General features: G+C 40.4%; 1 protein-coding gene across 4 annotated transcripts in view; it reads right to left on the bottom strand.

Annotated features, from left to right (window-relative positions):
- Window positions 1-19,007, bottom strand: part of cblb (Cbl proto-oncogene B, E3 ubiquitin protein ligase) — a 201,889-nt gene that overhangs the window by 19,949 nt on the left and 162,933 nt on the right. For all 4 annotated transcript variants that reach the window (XM_078560042.1, XM_078560043.1, XM_078560045.1 and 1 more), the window contains one exon: window positions 10,465-10,617. In XM_078560042.1, coding sequence (XP_078416168.1) covers window positions 10,465-10,617 — 153 coding nt within the window. The remainder of the gene's footprint in view (window positions 1-10,464; window positions 10,618-19,007) is intronic.

The raw sequence follows: 19,007 nt of genomic DNA, 5'->3' as shown, positions 1-19,007 counted from the left end.
AAATGCAAAATCTACAGGAACTAGTGTAGTGGATTAATATACTATCCCTCAACTCTGACCAAGGTTTGAATCTGTTGAGAGATGACGTCCTCTAGCTACTGATTGTAAAGTAAAATGAACATTTGGATTGAACTGTGCTTTAACTTTTCACAGCAGTTCCAAGGGACTTTTCGCCTAAATCTTATTTACACCTCTCTTCAATTTGTTGATGTCACTGAAATAGAATTTGCATTTTTGTCAAGTTGTTCAATTCTTTATAAATTTGGTTTTCCATCCAGTATCACTCTATTCTTTCCTTGTTTGGATATAGTTCCAGAGCTGTTGGAAACACATTTGAACCCATGTTCCCAGAGCATTTCGCCAAATTGGCCATGATTCACGAGTGAATCTAGACAGTGAGCACTGGGAATTATTTCACTCTGGAAGCATCACAGCTGAAGCCAATCCTGTGCTCGCTCTATATCCATACATTCACTGTTCCTTTCAACTTGGATTTATAGATAGCCATCAGGATTCAAAGCTGATTTTTCACTTTTTAGACAAGGGGTGACAAAACCAATTGTGGCATCCTCTCTGGAGCTTGGTCTAAGTCACTTAACTCAAATCACCTAACTCAGCACGACTGGGGATTGAAGCTGAAGTCTGCCTTGACTGTATGATTCACCTACTGACTAGGTAAGCTTCCTAAGCCTTATACGGATAATTAATCTTCATTGTTTATGAAAATAAGTCTATTTTAATAGTTACAATTGTATTTCAAGAGGGAGGAATTAAGTCAAAAGGAAAATTTTAATCTATATGTATTTTGCCATCAGGGCTGGTGCAAAAGGGGTGAAAGGCTGGAAATACTTCAAAAACGTTGGAAGGCTGTAAAAGCTAAACACTTAACCTTTGTCAAAATAAATTTATTGTGCAAATTATTATAAAGAAAAGCCAAAATTCATTTCAATTATTGCTTAGCTTTATAAAGATTTTTTTATTCTGAAAATTACTTGCATTCTATATAATTATTTTTAATTGTATTAAATCCCTCAATCCTTGTTCAAAGCAGAAATTGAAACACAGGTTTCATTATATAGAAAAGCTGAGGCTGGTTAGAGAAGTCGAGCAGCAAAGAGGCTCAACAGATAGACAAAGAGATTAATCTCTGGATTATTAGCTGAGCCATGTGCAAATTAGCATAGGGTACATAAAATTAGAGAGATAAATACGTGGCTCAAAGACTGGTGTGGGAGAAGCGGGTTCCAGTTTGTGGGGCACTGGCACCAGTACTGAGGAAAGTGGGGCCTGTACCATCGGGACGGTCTACATCTGAACCATGCTGAGGCCTGTGTTCTAGCGAGCCACATAACGAGGGAAGCAGAAAGGGTATTAAACCAAATAGTAGAGAAAAGACAAGAGAGAAAGGTATTAATAAACAGAACGTGACAGGAAGGAACAGGGAGGGAGTACAAATCTAAGAATAAATCAGCAGATAAGGCTAGAGGTTACAAAAATAAAAGGACAAAACTAAAGGCTCTGTATCTGAATACATGTAGCATTCAAAACAAAACAGATGACCTGAGAACACAAATAGAAATAAATAAGTACAATCTGATAGCTATTACAGAGACATGGCTGTAGGATGACACAGATTGGAACATGAATATTGAAGGGTACATGACATTTGGGAAGGACAGGAAGCTAGGAAAAGGTGGAGGGTGGCTCTGTGAATTAATAATGGTATGAGCACATTAGAGAGGAATGACCTATGTTCAGGAAACCAGGATGGAGAAATGCTTGGGTTGGGATCAGAAATGATAAAGGAAAGAAGTCACTTGAGGGAGTGGAATACAGGCCCACTAACAGTAACCATACAGTAAGACAGGGTATAAAGGAAGAAATAATGGGAGCTTGTCAGAAAGATATAGCAATAATCATGGGGGATTTCAATCTACATATAGACTGGGAAAATCAGTTGGGCAAAGGTAGCCTAGATGAGGAATTCATAGAATGTTTTTGGGATAGTTTCTTAGAACACCACATTCTGGCACCAACCAGAGAGCAGGCTATACCAAACCTGGTACTGTGCAATAAGATAGGATTAGTTAATGACCTCATAGTGAAGGTGTCCCTAAGTAGCAGTGATCATAATATGACTGAATTTTTCTTTCAGAGGAGTGGGTCTAAGACTAGTATTTTAAACTTGGATGAGGGCAATTAATGGCATGAAAGCAGAGCTAGCTAAGGTGAACTGGCAATTTAGGTTAAGGGTTAGGTCAATAGAGATGCAGTGGCAGACTTTTAAGGGGATATTTTAGAATACAGAAAATAGATACATTCCAACGAGAAAGAAAAATTCCAAGTGGAGGACCCATCATCTATGGTTAACTAAAAAAGTTTAGAGATAGTATCAAACCTAAAGAAAAATCATATAATTGCACAAAAATGGGTGGTAGGTCAGAAGACTGGACAGGATATAAAAAAAGTAAAGAATAACCAAAAGATTGATAAAGAAGGAAAAATTAGGGTACAAGAGAAAGCTGGCTACAAATATAAAGACAGATAGTAAGGGTTTCTGTAGATATTTAAAAAAGAGAGTTAACAAAGTGAGTGTTGGTCCTTTAGAAAGTGTCTGGGGAATTAATACTGGAAAATAAGGAGATAGCGGATGAACTGGTATTTTGCATTGGTCTTCATTACAGGGGATACAAGTAACTTCCCAGAAATTGCTGTAAATCAGGAAATGGAGGGGGGGGGGGGGGAGGCGGGAGAGGAACTCAGGAAAATTACAATTGCCAGGGAAGAGGTATTGTGAAAATTGCTGGAGCTGTGGGCTGACAAGTGCCTGCATCCTGATCAACTTCATCCTAGGGTCTTAAAAGAAGTGGCTAGTGAAATAGTGAAATTTTCCAAAAATTCCTATATTTGGGGAAGGTTCCATTAGATTGGAAGATAGTGAATGTAACTCCTTTATTCAAAAAGGGAGATAGGCAGAGAGAAGGAAAATACAGGCCAGTTAACTTGACATCTGTTATGGGGAAAATGTTAAAGGCTATTATTAAAGACATCCTGGTTGGCAGGATGATAATGAGTGGTGTGCCACAGGGATCAGTACTAAGACCTCAACTTTTTACAATTTATATAAATGACTTGGATGAAGGGACCAAAGGTAAATTTGCTGATGATTCAAAAGGTAAGTAGGAAAGTAGGTTGGGGGTTACCACTGACCAGGAACTGAACTGGACTAGCCATATAAATACTGTGGCTACAAGAGCAGGTCAAGAGACTAGGAATCCTCTGGCAAATAACTCACTTCCTAACTCTCCAAATTCTGTCTACCATCTACAAGACACAAGTCAGGGTTGTGATGGAATACTCTCCACTTGCCTGGATGAGTACAGCTCCAGCAACACTCAAGAAGCTTGACACCATCCAGGACAAAGCAGCCCATTTGATTGACACCCCTTCCACAAACATTTACTTCCTCCGCCACCAACGAACAGTGGCAGCAGTGTGTACCATCTATAAAATGCACTGCAGAAACTCACCAAGGCTCCTTAGGCAGCACCTTCCAAACCCACAACCACTACCATCTAGAAGGAGAAGGGCAGCAGACAGATGGGAACACCACCACCTGAAAGTTCCCTCCAAGTCACTCACCACCCTGACTTGGAAATATATTGCTGTTCCTTCACTGTCGCTGGGTCAAAATCCTGGAACTCACTCCCTAAGAGCACTGTAGGTGTATCTACACCACAGGGACTGCAGCAGTTCAAGAAGGCAACTCACCACCACCTTCTCAAAGGCAATTAGAGATGGGCAATAAATGCTGGCCCAGCTAGCAACACCCACATCCCATAAATGAATTAAAAAAACTCAAAGTGATATAGATAGGTTAAGTGAGTGGGCAAAGAACTGGCAAATGTAGTATAATGTGGGAAAGCGTGAAATTGTCCATTTTGGCAGGAAAAATAAAAAAGCATATTTCTAAATGGTGAGAGATTGTAGACCTCTAAGATGCAGAGAGATCTAGTGGTCCTAGTGCAAAGGCTAGCATGCAGGTACAGCAGGTAATTAGGAAAGCTAATGGAATGTTATCCTTTATTGTGAGGGGAATTGAATACATAAGACGTAGGAGCAGAAGTAGTCCATTCGGACCATCGAGTCTGCTCCGCCATTCAATGAGATCATGGCTGATCTGATAATCCTCAACTCCACTTTCCTGCCTTCTCCCCATAACTCTCGATTCCCTTACTGATTGAAAATCTGTCTATCTCACCCTTGAATATACTTAACAATCCAGACTCTACAGCCCTCTGTGATAAAGAATTCCACTGATTAACAATCCTCAGAGAAGAAATTCCTCCTCATCTCTGTCTTAAATGGGTGATCCCTCACTCTGAGATTATGCCCTCTGGTCCTACAGTCACCCACAAGGGGAAACAGCCTCTCAGCATCTACCCTGTCAAGCCCCTAAGAATCTTATGTTTCAATAAGGTCACCTCTCATTCTTCTAAACTCCAATGAGTACAGGCCCAGCCTACTCAACCTCTCCTCATAAGAAAATCCCTCCATACCTGGGATCAACCTAATGAACCTTTTCTGCACTGCCTCCAATGCCAGTATATCTTTCCTTAGATAAAGAGACCAAAACTGTTCACAGTATTCTAGGTGTGGTCTAACTAGTGCCTTGTATAGTTTTAGCAAGATGTCCCTATTTTCATACTCCATTCCCTTTGAAATAAAGGCCAACATTCCATTTTCTTTACCCATTACCTGCTGAACTTGTATGCTAGCTTTTTGGGATTCATGCACGAGGGTCCCCAAATCCCTCTGTGCTGCAGATTTCTTCAGTCTTTCTCCACTTGCGTAACATTCAGCTCCTTTATTCTTCCTGTCAAAGTACATAACCTCACATTTTCCCACATTATATTCCATCTGTCACGTTTTTGCCCACTCACTTTACCTGTCTATATCCTTCTGTAGACTCTTTGTGTCATCCTCGCCACTTGCCTTCCCACCTATTTTTGTGTCATCCGCAAATTTAGTGATGGTACATTAATTTCCCTCATTCAAGTCATTAATATATATTGTAAATAATTGCGGCCCCAGCACTGATCCCTGTGGCACTCCACTAGTTCCAGGTTGCCATCCTGAAAATGCCCCCCCAACTCTTTGTCTTCTATTAGTTAGCCAGTCCTCTATCCATGCCAATATACTACCCCCAACACCATGGGCTCTTACCTTATTAAGTAGCCTTATGTGTGGTATCTTATCGAATGCCTTTTGGAAATCCAAATATATTACATCTACTGGATCCTCTTTATCTATCCTGTTTATTGCCTCCCCAAAGAATTCTAATAAATTTGTCAGGCAGGATTTCCCCTTCATGAAGCCATGCTGACTCTGCTTGATTATATTATGCATTTCTAAATGCTCTGCTATTACACCCCTTATAATAGACTCTAACATTTTCCCAACGACAGATGTTAAGCTAACTGGCCTATAGTTACCTGTTTTTTGTCTCCCTCCCTTTTTGAATAAGGGTGTTACATTGGCAGTTTTCCAATCCTCTGAGGCTTTTCCAGAATCTAGGGACTCTTGGAAGATTACTACCAATGCATCCACTATCTCTGCAGCTATTTCCTTTAATATCCTTGGGTGCAACCCATCAGGTCCAGGGGACTTATCAGCCTTTAGCCCCATTAATTTCCCTAGTACTTTTTCTCTAGTGCCTTCTACTGTGAAGACTGAAGCAAAGTATTTATTCAACTCCTCTGCCATTTCCTGGTTCCCCATTATTATTTTCCCAGCCTCATTCAGTAAACAGCCTATATTCACTTTGGTCTCTCTTTTCCTTTTTATGTATTTAAAGAAGCTCTTACTGTCGTTTTTTATATTACTTGCTAGTTTACCCTCAAAGTTTATTTTCCCCCTCTTTATTATTTTTTTGTTCATCTTCTGTTGGTTTTTAAAACTTTCCCAATCCTCTGGCTTACCACTAATCTTTGTCACATTGTATGTTTTTTCTTTCATTTTGACACTACCCTTAACTTCCTTGGTTAACCATGGTTGGTTTATCCCCTTCCTACAATCCATCTTCCTCACTGGGATATATCTTTGTTGTGAGTCATGAACCATTTTCTTAAACATCTGCAATTGTTCATTAACTGTCTTTTCTGCTAAACTCCTTTCCCAGTCCACTCCAGCCAACTCTGCCCTCATTCCTTTGTAATTGCCCTTATTTAAGTTTAGCACAGTTGTTTCCGAGCTAAGTTTCTCACTCTCAAATTGAATGCTAAATTTCACCATGCCATAGTCACTGTTTCCTAGGGGATCTTTTACTGTGAAATAATTTATTAAACCTGCCTCATTACACATTACCAGATCCAAAATAGCCTGAACCCTGGTTGGATCCACAACATATTGTTCTAGAAAACTGTCCTGAATACACTCTATGAATTCTTGCTCATGGTTACCTCTGTCAATTTGATTTTCCTAATCTACATGAAGATTAACGTCACCCATGATTAATATACTGCCTTTTTTACATGCCCTCATTATCTCCTGATTTATTCTCTGTCCTACAGCATAGCTACTGTTAGGGGGCCTATAGATTACTTCCACCAGTGTCTTCTTCACCTTGTTATTTCTTACCTCCACCCATATGGATTCCTCATCTTCTGATCCAAGATCATTTCTTGCTGTCATACTTATTCAATCTCGTACTAACAAAGCTACCCTACTATCCTTTCCTTCCTGTCTGTCCTTTCGAAGTCACATACCGCTGAATATTTAGTTCCCAGCTTTGATCTCTTTGTAACCATGTCTCCGTAATGGCTATAAGATCATACCCATTAAACTCTATTTGTGCCGTTAATTCGTTTATTTTGTTCTGAATACTACATGCATTTAAGTTAAGAGCCATTAATTTTGCCTTTTTACCACTTTTTCCCCCTTTAACCCTATTTGCTGCTGTTTTTTTATATTTGTACACTCTGTCCCTTGCTGTCATACTCTGGGTATCATTACCTAAATAGCTGCCCTGCAATGCTGCCATATCCTTTTGCTTTGTAAGGCTACTTATCCCTTCTCCAGAACCCTCCACCCCCATTTAGTTTAAAGCCCTCTCTAAAGCCCTAGTTATTCCATTCGTCAGGAAACTGGTGCCAGCACAGTTCAAGTGAAGCCCATCCCACCGGAACAAAAGTAGAGAGGTTATGCTTCAGTTATATAGGGCATTAGTGAGACCACATCTGGAGTACTGAGTACAATATTGGTCTCCTTATTTAAGGAGGGAGGTAAATGCTTAACAAGCAGTTCAGAGAAGGTTTACTAAACTAATACCTGAATTGGGTTGGTCTTATGAGGAAAGGTTGGACAGGCTAGACTTGTATTCGCTGGAGTTTATAAGAGTAAGAGGTGACTTGATTGAAACATATAAGATCCTGAGGGGCCTTAACAGGATCAATGTGGAGAGGATGTTTCCTCTTGTGGGAAAATCTAGTACTAGGGGCCACTGTTTAAAAATAAGTAGTTGCACATTTAGGACAGAGATGAGAATTCTTTTTCTCTCAGAGGGTTGTGAATCTTTGGTACTCTCTTCCTCAAAAGGCAGTGGAAGCAAAGTCTTTGCATATTTTTAAGGCAGAGGTAGATTTGTAATAAACAAGGGGGTGAAAGGATACCGGGGGTAGGTGGAAATGTGGAGTACAGGTCACAATCAGATCAGCCAGGATCTCATTGAATGACGGAGCAGGCTCGAAGGGTTGAGGGGCCTACTCCTGCTCCTAATTTGTATGTATGTTCATATATATAAGGGTTGCTGTGACAACAAGATGACTAGTGCCAAAGCCTGAACACCAAGGTGTACAATTTTGTTTACTGACTGGAAAAACAGCTTCCCATATAAAACAAGCTCAATTTAGCAACCCCACCCAAGAAGTTTTAGCCTGAATTGTGCTTTCTATTCATTCCATAGAAAAACATTGTTCAGAGCCCATAAATTATTTTACAACCCACCCACTCAGCATTATTCAGAGCTAAGCAGCCCTTGACGCAAAAGAACATTAAAAGGCAAGGGTAAAGTTGAAAAGAGGAATTATATTGATCTTATACTATGCACCTATTACAAATCTAAAATCATTCCAGTTTTATGGGTTTACCTAAAAATATTTCCTAATTTCCTGCTTATCAACTAAAAACTTATTCTTGATGTTGCTAAGCTCTTTATGTCAATTGCTGAACATTCTCACTTCAACCCTTAAAACAGATAAGGTCCAAGACACACAAATAAGTCCTCAACTGTTAAACACTCAAAATTGAAAGTTCTAAATACAATAATTTCCCTTTGTACTTTTGCATGCATTCATATCCAATTACTTCCACCTATAGGTCAACTCCAGGTAGCATTTGGGAACACCACTACCTGGAAGTTCCATCCAAGTCACTCACCATCATGACTTGGAAATATATCACCGTTCCTTCGCTGTAACTGGATCAAAATCCTGGAACTCCCTCCCTAACAGCACTGTGGGTGTACCTACACCATATGGACTGCAGCGGCTCAAGAAGGCAGCTCACCACCACCTTCTCAAGGGCAACTAGAGATGAGCAATAAATGCTGGCCCAACTAGTGAAACCCACATCCCGTGAATGAATAAAAAAAAAATTCCTGCTTCTGTATTAATCTCCTGTCAGAAACTCATTTAATGAAAGCTAAATGGGTGACTTTCAAAATAAAACATGCATTTCCCATCACTCATTCAGGCAAGGATCAGACAACATTCTGCAAATATGATTAAAATTAAAATCCTGACAATCTTTTAAATGTAAAGAAGTTCCCAAAATCAGCCCAACAATAAGTTTTATTTAAGCCTTTTGAGTATTCATTTTAGAATGTATTTTTTTGTTATCTCCAGTTGGGCATATACACTGGGTAATCCAAGTGAATTCTTTCTAGAACTAGATCTACCTTTTGCTCTACATTACAAGTTTAAGGACATGGAATGGTGATTTTCCACCCACTGTTTTAATTGCATCTTTGATTGGGGCTTGAAAAAAAATTCAGATTGTAGTACCACAGATACAGGGCAAGAAAATTTGATAAAGCAGAAGTCAGATTAGGTTAGGTTCATTTAGTCAATTGGATTTAACCTCTGCATAGTAGGAAATCATTATTAAATAAAGTCCCATAAGTTCTACATTTAGGTACTGTTATTTAGAACTTTCAATACTGCATATGACTGCATAAGGAAAATCATTTTAACTTTTTAAACTTGTTAATACAAATTGTGAAGCTAATTTTAAGTAGATCATTCAATATCAAAAATGAAGTGTGCTGTTTGTTATATGTTGATGCTGATGTCACTTGCTGTCAACACAAGAGTCTCATGCAGTCAGCTGTGACCTAAAGTAAACCTGCTCGTCCTCACCAAAATTGATGGGCAAGAATTTCTGGTTAAAAATCACCTAGCAGCCCAGGTCTTAAAGAAAGGCGACAGCACAAGTTTGTATGTCTGCTAAAAACCAAACTACAGGTGCCTCAACAATAACTAGGCAATTCTGTGTTCCAAAGCAGAGAAGATTGTGTTGATGCATTTCACATTGCTACAGTTGTAACTTATTCTAACAAAAATATTTCCTTTCAAAATTGCAAATCACAAATTTCTTCTATCCAATTTGAAGTGTGAGCAACTATTACATAATGTCTATCGTGAAAGGATTTTGATAACAAAGGTTGTGAATTATTCAAAAATGAACAATGCAAAATGGTAAAGAAATACGAAATAAATTGCATGGCAGGTTAAGGATTTGTACTTTAAATTAATTATGATGAAGGTTACATTTCCTCTCCCAGAGTAGCTACGCAGTTGTGTTTCCCACTTTGGTTAATGCTGATAAGAACCCAATAGCCTTCTAGTGTGAGGAGAAAATCCATCAGTGACTATTAGACTATTAAGATAACTATTAGACTATTGAAAGAACAAGTTTGTGTTCCAGGTACAGAATGTTTATAACCACATAATCCGATCAGAGTTTCCACCATGATAATTAATGGGTAAAAACTAAAGCATGACAGGGAATAAACCACTGCACAAGTTCAGTCGAAGAAAAGAAGTATCACAATTGGTTATGATGTTTTCTGTGATCAAATAGCTGATTGCAGCTATCAAGGTTCATACATGAATAATGGTCATTTGGGTGAGGCAACAATGGCCCTTGGAATCATACCTCGGCAAAGCTTCATCATTCTCAGCATCAGAATGGAGGGGAGAAAACTGAAGAAAATAAGATGATGCTAAAATGTTTAAATGTGGCCTTACACATGTATAGATTTAAATTGATTACTTCTGATGTAATTCAACAGGATTTTTTTTAAAAGTACATATTACTAGTTTTTGTACTACAGAAAAGTAGAAACAACAATTACTTCATAAGGTAATGAAAATAAAACTAGTCTAGCCTAAAAAGGAAACTTACCTTGATGTACGAGGCTTCACAGTTTGCGAATGAGTTTGTGCAGCTATGGGCACAGGATATGATGATGGAATCTTGTATTCATCTTCATTAAACTCATTAAGCCCTCTTATTTTTTCTGAGTTTGATTGTGAATTTGTGAATGGGTGTGGATATCTACAAAAGTAAATCTTTCATAAATAAAATGGTTCACCGCAGAGGAGTAATCCATCACACAACTTCACGTAACATATTTTTCTGATTTCAAGTAGTTACCATAATTGAAAACAGCCCTGTTAAGGGAAAACAACATTTTGCAGTGACGTAATCAAACAGTCCATAAACTCTGCAATTTACTTCCCACTTGACTTGGCATTAAAAACTTTTAACACAGTTTTTGTTTTAATTACTGCCAACATACTAAATTTAGCTAGTTTAAACTAAAGCTCCATAAGAAGTAAACCTAAATGAAAAGAATGACAATCTATTCTTGGCGACCACAATAATAAAGTTTGAGGAAATATTTAATATGGTTGCAGTCTTTGGTCAGCAACTAATGGAGAGGAATATGCATACCTACTGGTAAACAAATGGCAATCAGTGTCACACAATATGCTGCAGTGTCAACATGTCTGATTGCAAAGATGCTGAATTCTTGATTTTGACTGTGCCATTGCAGAGCTGTTAGCAAGGGATTACACATCTTCCTACAGAAGGAAGGGAAGGAAAATAAAATGGGCAATCTTCATTGGGCTGCTCTCGCACATTTCCTGTCACTGAGAGCTGCTTCAATACAATAATTAATGAAAGACCTATTCCTATTTTACCTTTTCAACTTATTATGAAAAATAGTTAGAAAACACGAATGAGGAATAGCAAAATGATATCCCAAAACAAGCCTTTCAGGAAAACATGTATACCTGAACTATGTCATTATCTTAAGCAACAGTAGCTAAAATTAAAATCAGACAAAAATTAAGTTTCACTCCCCTCTAAGTCTCTCTCCTCTCAATCCCCCAGATCATGCACCATCTTCCAGATAAAAACATTTGAAAATGACAGCAACTATAATTGTTACAGGACTATGGACATACATGAGTTGCTCACTTTCATCACTCCTAAGACTGCACATTGCTGTTAAAGCAGCAGAATTTGCACTGGGTAGCAAGTTTAATTCTATCCATCTTTGTAGCTTTTGTGCAATTATGTTAGTTTATGGATAGCTATTAGGAGCAAGGCAATCTCCAATGAACTGAACCAAACCAACAAAAATCAGAGCCATGAACATGATTAAAATATTAATTGTAACGTTTCTCATTAGCAATAAATGAGATCAATTGCAATTATTTAAACATATAGAACACGAATGATACCACAAAAATAGGTCAAATTTCTAAACAAAAATAAATGAATAGTGTCTGGATCTGCTACAATCCAATACAGGGGTACCTGCAGGGTCCAATTCTTTAGGTACTAGTATTTGTCAGAATACAGAATATCTTAAATCAGCATAAAGTCACAGTATGGATCCCCATAGCAGACATGAATTCTCTTCTTTGGGACACCACACCACAAGTTCACATCAAGGGTGATTCTAGTTAGCCTTCTTGTATCGCCTCAAATGCTGAAAACTGCAGACTGGAATCCTGCTCACACTTGCTCAACTTCAACTGGCATCAGCTGAAATTAACTGAGGAATTGTCATTGTTCTACTGACGATAATCATTGCCTTCAAGAATATGTTGAATTTTGATAATTATTCTGCAGTTGATATTTTCCCCATGCAATCTGAAAACTTAAATAATTGTTAAGGAGGCTTTGTGGCAAAAAAAAATGAACTAGTTTATTCAATTGTTGTTTGCATATTTCACAGCAGTTTATGAATCTGACCTTGTTCTTATAGGGTATTATCCAAACAAAATCATTGCCACGAAAACAAATTGTCCATTGATTTCCTGAAATAGCAACCTGTATGCAAAACCTTGGAATCTTTATTTCCTTTGTTTGTGCTTAACAAAAAAAAGTATCCTGCCAAATCACTTCGCAGGTGAGGAAGCAGCAACAGCAACAAGTATTGATACAGCATCGTTAATATAATAAAACATCCCAAAGTGCTTCACAGGGACATCAAAGTAAAATATGATACCGCGCTACATAAGAAATATTAGCCCAGATAAAGCAGGTTTTAAGGCGTTTGTTAGAGGAGGAGAGTGAGGTAGAGAGGTGGTGAGGTGCAATTAAAATCAGTATTGCTCAAGAGGCCAGAATTAAAGAAGTACAGATATCTGGTTGATGGGACAATCCTGGAACTCTCTCCCTAACAGCTATGTGGGTGTTCAGAAACACGCTCTGGGAGGCTTCCTAGTCAAATAAACGAACCCTAGAATTTAGCCACACACTGGTTGAACAAATCACATGACCTCTACTCAGTTGAACTGATCTTAAGGGCAATTGAGGATGGGCAATAAATGCTGGCCTAGCCAGCCAAGCCCGCATCCCTTGAATGAATTAAAAAAAAACCTTGGGAGAGTTGCGGGGCCACAGCAGATTACAGAGATAGGGAGGAGTGAGTCAAGCGGAGATGAAAATGAGGACGTGAATTTTAAAACTGATTTGTTGTTAACTGGAAGCCAGTGTAGGTCAGTGAACACAGTGGTGATGGATTTGTCACGAGAAAATATATGGGCAGCAAAGTTTTGGATGACCTCAAGTTTACAGAGGATAAAATACATTAAGCTGGCCAGAAGTGCAGTGAAATAGTCAAATCTGGAGATAACAATGAAATTCACAAAGGTTTCAGCAGAAAATGAGCTGAGGCAGGGATGCAGTCAGGCGATGTTACAGAGATGGAAATAGGCAGGCTTATTGATGTTGTGGGTGAGTGGTTAGAAGTTCATGTCAAGGTGAAGAATGGCACCAAGGTTAGAAAAGTCTAGTTCAGCCTCAGACAGTTGTCAGAGAGCAGATTGGAGTTGGTGACTGGGGAACAAAGTTTGTATTGGGGACCGAAGACAATAGCTTTGTTCTTCCCAATGTTTAACAGGGGGAACATTTCTGCTCATCAGCTACTGGATGTTGGACAAACAGTCTGATAATTTAGGCACAGTGAGGGAGTCAAGAGAGGTTGTGGTCAGATAAGGCTGGATGTCATCAGCATACAAGTGAAAACTAACATTGCTTACAGATTCTGTTGCCAAAGGGCAGCACGTAAATGAGAAATAGGAGAGGGCCAGGATAGATCCTTGGGGAACACCAGAGCCAACGGTGTAGGGGTAGGAAGAGAAACCATTGCAGGTGATTCCTTGGCTACGATTAGCTAGATAAATGTCAATGTATCAGTAATTACATTGTCAAGGTCCAATAACAATCATCTTGTTGACTGGCAATTACATTGTACAGCAATTACATTGTTAAAATATGTGATGGGCATTGGCTCATCCATAAATGGGTACCGCTTTACCTCTCCAGCGGGAAAGGAACTGAGAGTCTATCACTCTGTTGAGCTGGCTGAGGAATAAACCTGCTTGAGGTAAAAGACCAGCTTCAGACTCATTCTTCCCTTATATATAAATATTGGAGTTAAGATACAAATGGAAACAGCCAAGTGCAGTCCTACTCTGCTGGATGATGGTGGAGAGGCTTTGGAGAATAGTGTGATTAACAATGTCAATAGCTACAGGAAGGTCAAGAAGACAAGAGGAATAGTTTACTTTAATCACAGTCATATTAGATGTAATTTGTGACTTTGATAAAGAGCCACTTTGGTATTCTGGCAGGAGCGGAAACTTGACCGGAGGATTCAAACAAGGATAATTTACATTTTGGCAGGTAGCTAAAATGCATGGAATGGCCTGCATAACTGGCCCAATTTTCACTGCATCTCTGTTGGGAAGTACAGTGACTCTTCCCAACAACTTGCATAAAATCATGCTAAGTACTGTGAAATCAGGCACAAACTTGCATCCAATCATTCCATAGCTTAATGTCATGTAACCGTGAATGTTTTTAGTTTAAATAGGAAATGGCGTTTTTAATGAAATTTTTGAGACTACTCTAGGAAACAATACTGGCTGCACGAAACAAATGTAACATCATGGGATGTGGCCATCACTAGCAAGGCCAGCATTTATTGCCCATCCCTAATTGACCTTTAGAGGGTGGTGGTGAGCTGCCTTCTTGAAATGCAGCAGTCGTGTGGTACAGGTACACCCACAGTGCTGTTATGGAGGGTGTTCCAGGGAATTGACCCAGTGACAGTGAACGATAATGCATAACTTGGAGAGGAACTGTAAGGTGGCAGGCATGGCCATTGCCCTTGCTCTCAGTGTTATACCTCGAGAGTTTGGAGGTGCTAAGTGTCAGCATGTAACTGTTGCTACAGTGATCTTGTAGATGGTACAAGCTGCAGCTACAGTGCACCGGTGGTACACTCATGTTTAAGGCGATGGATGGGGTGCTGATCAAGAGTGCTGCTTTGTCCTGGATGGCATCATGCGTCTTGAGTGTTATTGGAGCTGTACTCATCAAGTGGAGAGCATACCATCACTCTCCTGACTTGTGCCTTGTAGGTGGTGAACCGATTTTGGGGAGTCAGGTGGTGAGTTACTTGCCACAGAATACCCAGCCTCTGGCCTGCTCTTTTAACCAAAGTGTTTATGTGGCTGGTGCAGTTAACATCCTACTGTGAACTACACACAAAAGCCAGCAACTTCAACATAAACACAATCACTTAGTATAGCACAGCCATTCAGTCCATCAAGTTTGCACCAGTTGCTTTGAAAAGCAATCCAATTAGTACCACTCACCCCACACTTCTCCTATATCCTTGCAATCTTCTCAATTTTTATCCACATTGCCTTTTGAAGGTTACTATTTAATCTTCATGTATCACCTTATCAGGCAGGTCATTCGAACTCTTACTCACTCATTGCTTAAAAATGTTTTTCCTCATGTCACCTCTGGTTCTTTTGTCAATCACCTTAAATCTGTGCCGTCTAGATCCATCAACCACTGGAAAAAGTTTCACTTCACAAACAGCATCTAAACCCTTTATGTTTTTAAACACTTAATCAAAACTCCTCCTTCTGTGACCTAAGGAAAACCACCTCAGGTTCTCTAGGCTATGCCACAAAACTGTAATCCCTCATCTCTGGAATCATTCTAGCAAATACGGTACACAAGTTCTAGTAGAAATGACGATTTCATAACGTACGCAACTCAGATCCTGCTTAGCTTCTTTGTAGATATTATAACAAAGCAGTGGAAGCGCCTGTGATATAAGGTTTTGACATGGTGTCATATGAGAGATTACAACTAAAACAAAGCCACAGAAATGCAGACTACATTAGGATTGGAAAAAAAGAGTTGACTGAATACAAAAATGACAGTACTTACAACAGCTTTTTAAAAAATCCATTCACGGGATGTGGGCGTCGCTAGCTAGGTCAGCATTTATTGCCCATCTCTAGTTTCCTTGAGAAGGTGGTGGTGAGGTGCATTCTTGAACCGCTGCAGTACATGTGGTATAGGTACGCCCACAGTGCTGTTAGGAAGGAGTTCCAGGATTTTGACCCAGCAACAGTGAAGGAACAGCGGTATATTTCCCAAATCAGGATGGTGTGACTTGGAGGGGAACTTCCAGGTAGCGGTGTTCCCATTATCTGCTGCCCTTATCCTTCTAGATGGCAGCAGTCGTGGGTTTGGAAGGTGCTGTCTAAGGAGCCTTGGTGATTTCCTGCAGTGCATCTTGTAGGTGGTACACACTGCTGCTACTGTGCGTCGGTGGTGGAGGGAGTGAATGTTTGTGGATGTGGTGCTAATCAAGTGGGCTGCTTTGTCCTCAACAGTGTCAAGTTTTTTTGAGTGTTGTGGGAGCGGCACTCATCCAGGCAAGTGGGGAGTACTCCATCACACTCCTGACTTGTGCCTTGTAGATGGTGGACCTGCCCTTGTAGCCACAGTATTTATACGGCTTGACCAGTTCAGTTTCTGGTCAATGGTAACCCCCAGGATGCTGATAGTGGGGGATTCAATGATGGTAATGCCATTGAATGTCAAGGGGCGATGATTAGGTTCTCTCTTGTCAGAGATGGGCATTGCTTGACACTTGTGTGGCTCGAATGTTATTTGCCATTTGTCAGCTCAAGCCTGGATATTATCCAGGTCTTGTTGCATTTGGACATGGACTGCTTCAGTATCTTGAGTCGTTGCAAATGATGAACATTGCGCAATCAGCGAACATCCCACTTCTGACCTTCGGAAGGTCATTGATGAAGAAGCTGAAGATGGTTGGGCCGAGGACACTACCCTGAGGAACTCCTACAGTGATATCCTGGAGCTGAGAATACTGACCTTTAATTAATCACAACCAGCTATTGTATAAGACTGTTGACTGTCACAGGGGTTAGTGCACGCTGGGCAGAATCTTAACATTACAGACCCCCATGCAGCAGGAGCAGTCTGATAGGAGGTCAGAAACTGCCTATAATTAAAGCAAGTTTTGCCATGACTCCAACTGAGCCGTGGTGCAGGTTTCCTGGCCACCCACAGAAGACTGGTGGAACAATGTGCCACATCTGTCAAAAGAAGGATCTCTAGTCAAAGGGACTCCAACAAGGGCCAGAATGACTGAACTATGCATTGATTGCTGAGCCTTCAGCTAACAGGAATGTCTGCTCAACACCACCCCCCCTCCCAGTCTTACTGGTTCTTCCCTGGAGGTCCTGTCACGAGATTAGAAGGACCAAAGCTTCCAAAGGACAGAAGCATGAGTGCATCCCCTCAAATCAAGCAGGTGCAGATAGAAGTGATCAAGGACGTGAGCGGCAGGAGTGCTGTCCCTCAAACCCTTACACTGCCCCAAGAGGCTCACAGATCCCAGGAGAGCAGGGAAGGTGAGGAGCATCTTGCCCCCAGATGCCAGCACCCTCCTGCACAACACACCAGACCAACATACCATGAAGGCCCACCCACACCTCTCTCCCAAAGCACCTCCTCACATCCCCATCTGAGCAGCCAACACTGACACACTCGTCCTGTGCAATCTCACACCCATGCTCAGTCATCCTCCACAAACGTCGCCCCTACCCCTCCCCACATCTCTCCTTCTTCTCCTGCAGGGGGAGGCAGCAAGCACCAAATTCCAGAGAGAAGCAAAGAATCAGTGAGGTGGCCCTTCTGTGACAGCAGCCCCAGGAGGCTGCAAATACCAGCATTAATCCATCGTGAATGTCCAAGACTCCCACAACAGATCAGATTTGTTAAGAATAAATTTAGTGAACGAACTCTCGAACCAAAATAAACCACCTGCAAGCAGTGTAATGGAGCTGCTTATTAGTGTATAACGTTGGGGTTTGGTTGAATATAACAGGGTTTCTCTATACAGTGAACTTCTAACCTTAGCTATACCCTTCGGAGAAGGAGGAAGCTCTCAGAGAACAAGCCATCCAAAGCTGTTTTCACTACCCATTGAGCTTATAAATGTCAACCCTGAAGAAAGTTATCTACCTGCCTACTGTAAGACATTTCGATATTGTGTGTATTTCTGTGATGCTGTAAGGCCTCTCTTTGTTTCTTTTAATATGATTATCTTTATACTCGTGCCAAAATGTAACCAGTTGAGGTGGACCAACGTCCTGAGCTCAGAAACTGGGTGGTAGGAGCATGGAGTGCGGAGGCCATCGGAAGAAGGGAGAAATTTTGACCGAAACATTAACTCTGGGGCTTATATGGAACTTAAAAAAAAAGACTGGATGAGGATATACGCGCCACAACGTGTCAGGTCATGCCACTGGGGCAATGGCTAACCATTAGACACCCTGATTACAGAAACTGACCTAGACGATGGCCTCTCGGGTGTGTGAACAGCTTTCTTCCTGCTTACCAAAATACAGAAATCATGCCCATTGCTGACAAGTACCTGGAGACACCCCTTGCTGAGAGCAGGAAATGACCACATGCAGGTTGTCTTTGCCTAGCCAGGGTATGACTGATAATCTAATATCGATTTAAGACATTACCTCATATGCTGAGAGACCAGGGTCAGAAAGGGGTATAAAGCCACAGCTCCCAAGGTGCTGCAACCAGGAAGTGTGACTTAGTCAGTCACTGGAAGCCAGGTGGAGGAATTCATTAAGCCACCCGGGAATGAGCTCCTACACACAGCTCTTACTAAGCAACTGGTGTAAGTATATACTATTGTTTAGTGGGTTAATAGTGGCACATAAAGTGGAAATTATATCCATAGTTGATGCCAAGAGAGGACCTTAGAGGGTAGTGGATTCCCTGGTTAAGAGTCTTGCACTACCCACTTTAATGTGGATCTGCCCAATAGGATTTGTGGAGGGGAAAATATTTAAAGAAGAATTCACTTGATTATAAAAGAGCGCTAAAGTAATGCATACGTGCTTTTTCATAGAATCAGATTAAAATCATTCCTGTAGATTTAAGGAAGAACATTTGCTGTAACTGTTTCATTATGAAAAAAGCTACAAAATCATCTGCTGCAGTTCACTTTATCTTCTTTTCTACAGAGGGAGCAATTGTTCTTTTTTTTAAACTGAAAGTCA

This window comes from Cetorhinus maximus, chromosome 16 (genome assembly GCF_964194155.1).
Source record: "Cetorhinus maximus chromosome 16, sCetMax3.hap1.1, whole genome shotgun sequence".
Classification (NCBI taxonomy): Eukaryota; Metazoa; Chordata; class Chondrichthyes; order Lamniformes; family Cetorhinidae; genus Cetorhinus; species Cetorhinus maximus.
The sequence above is the reverse complement of the archived record's forward strand: the minus strand, read 5'-3'. Positions and strand labels throughout refer to the sequence as shown.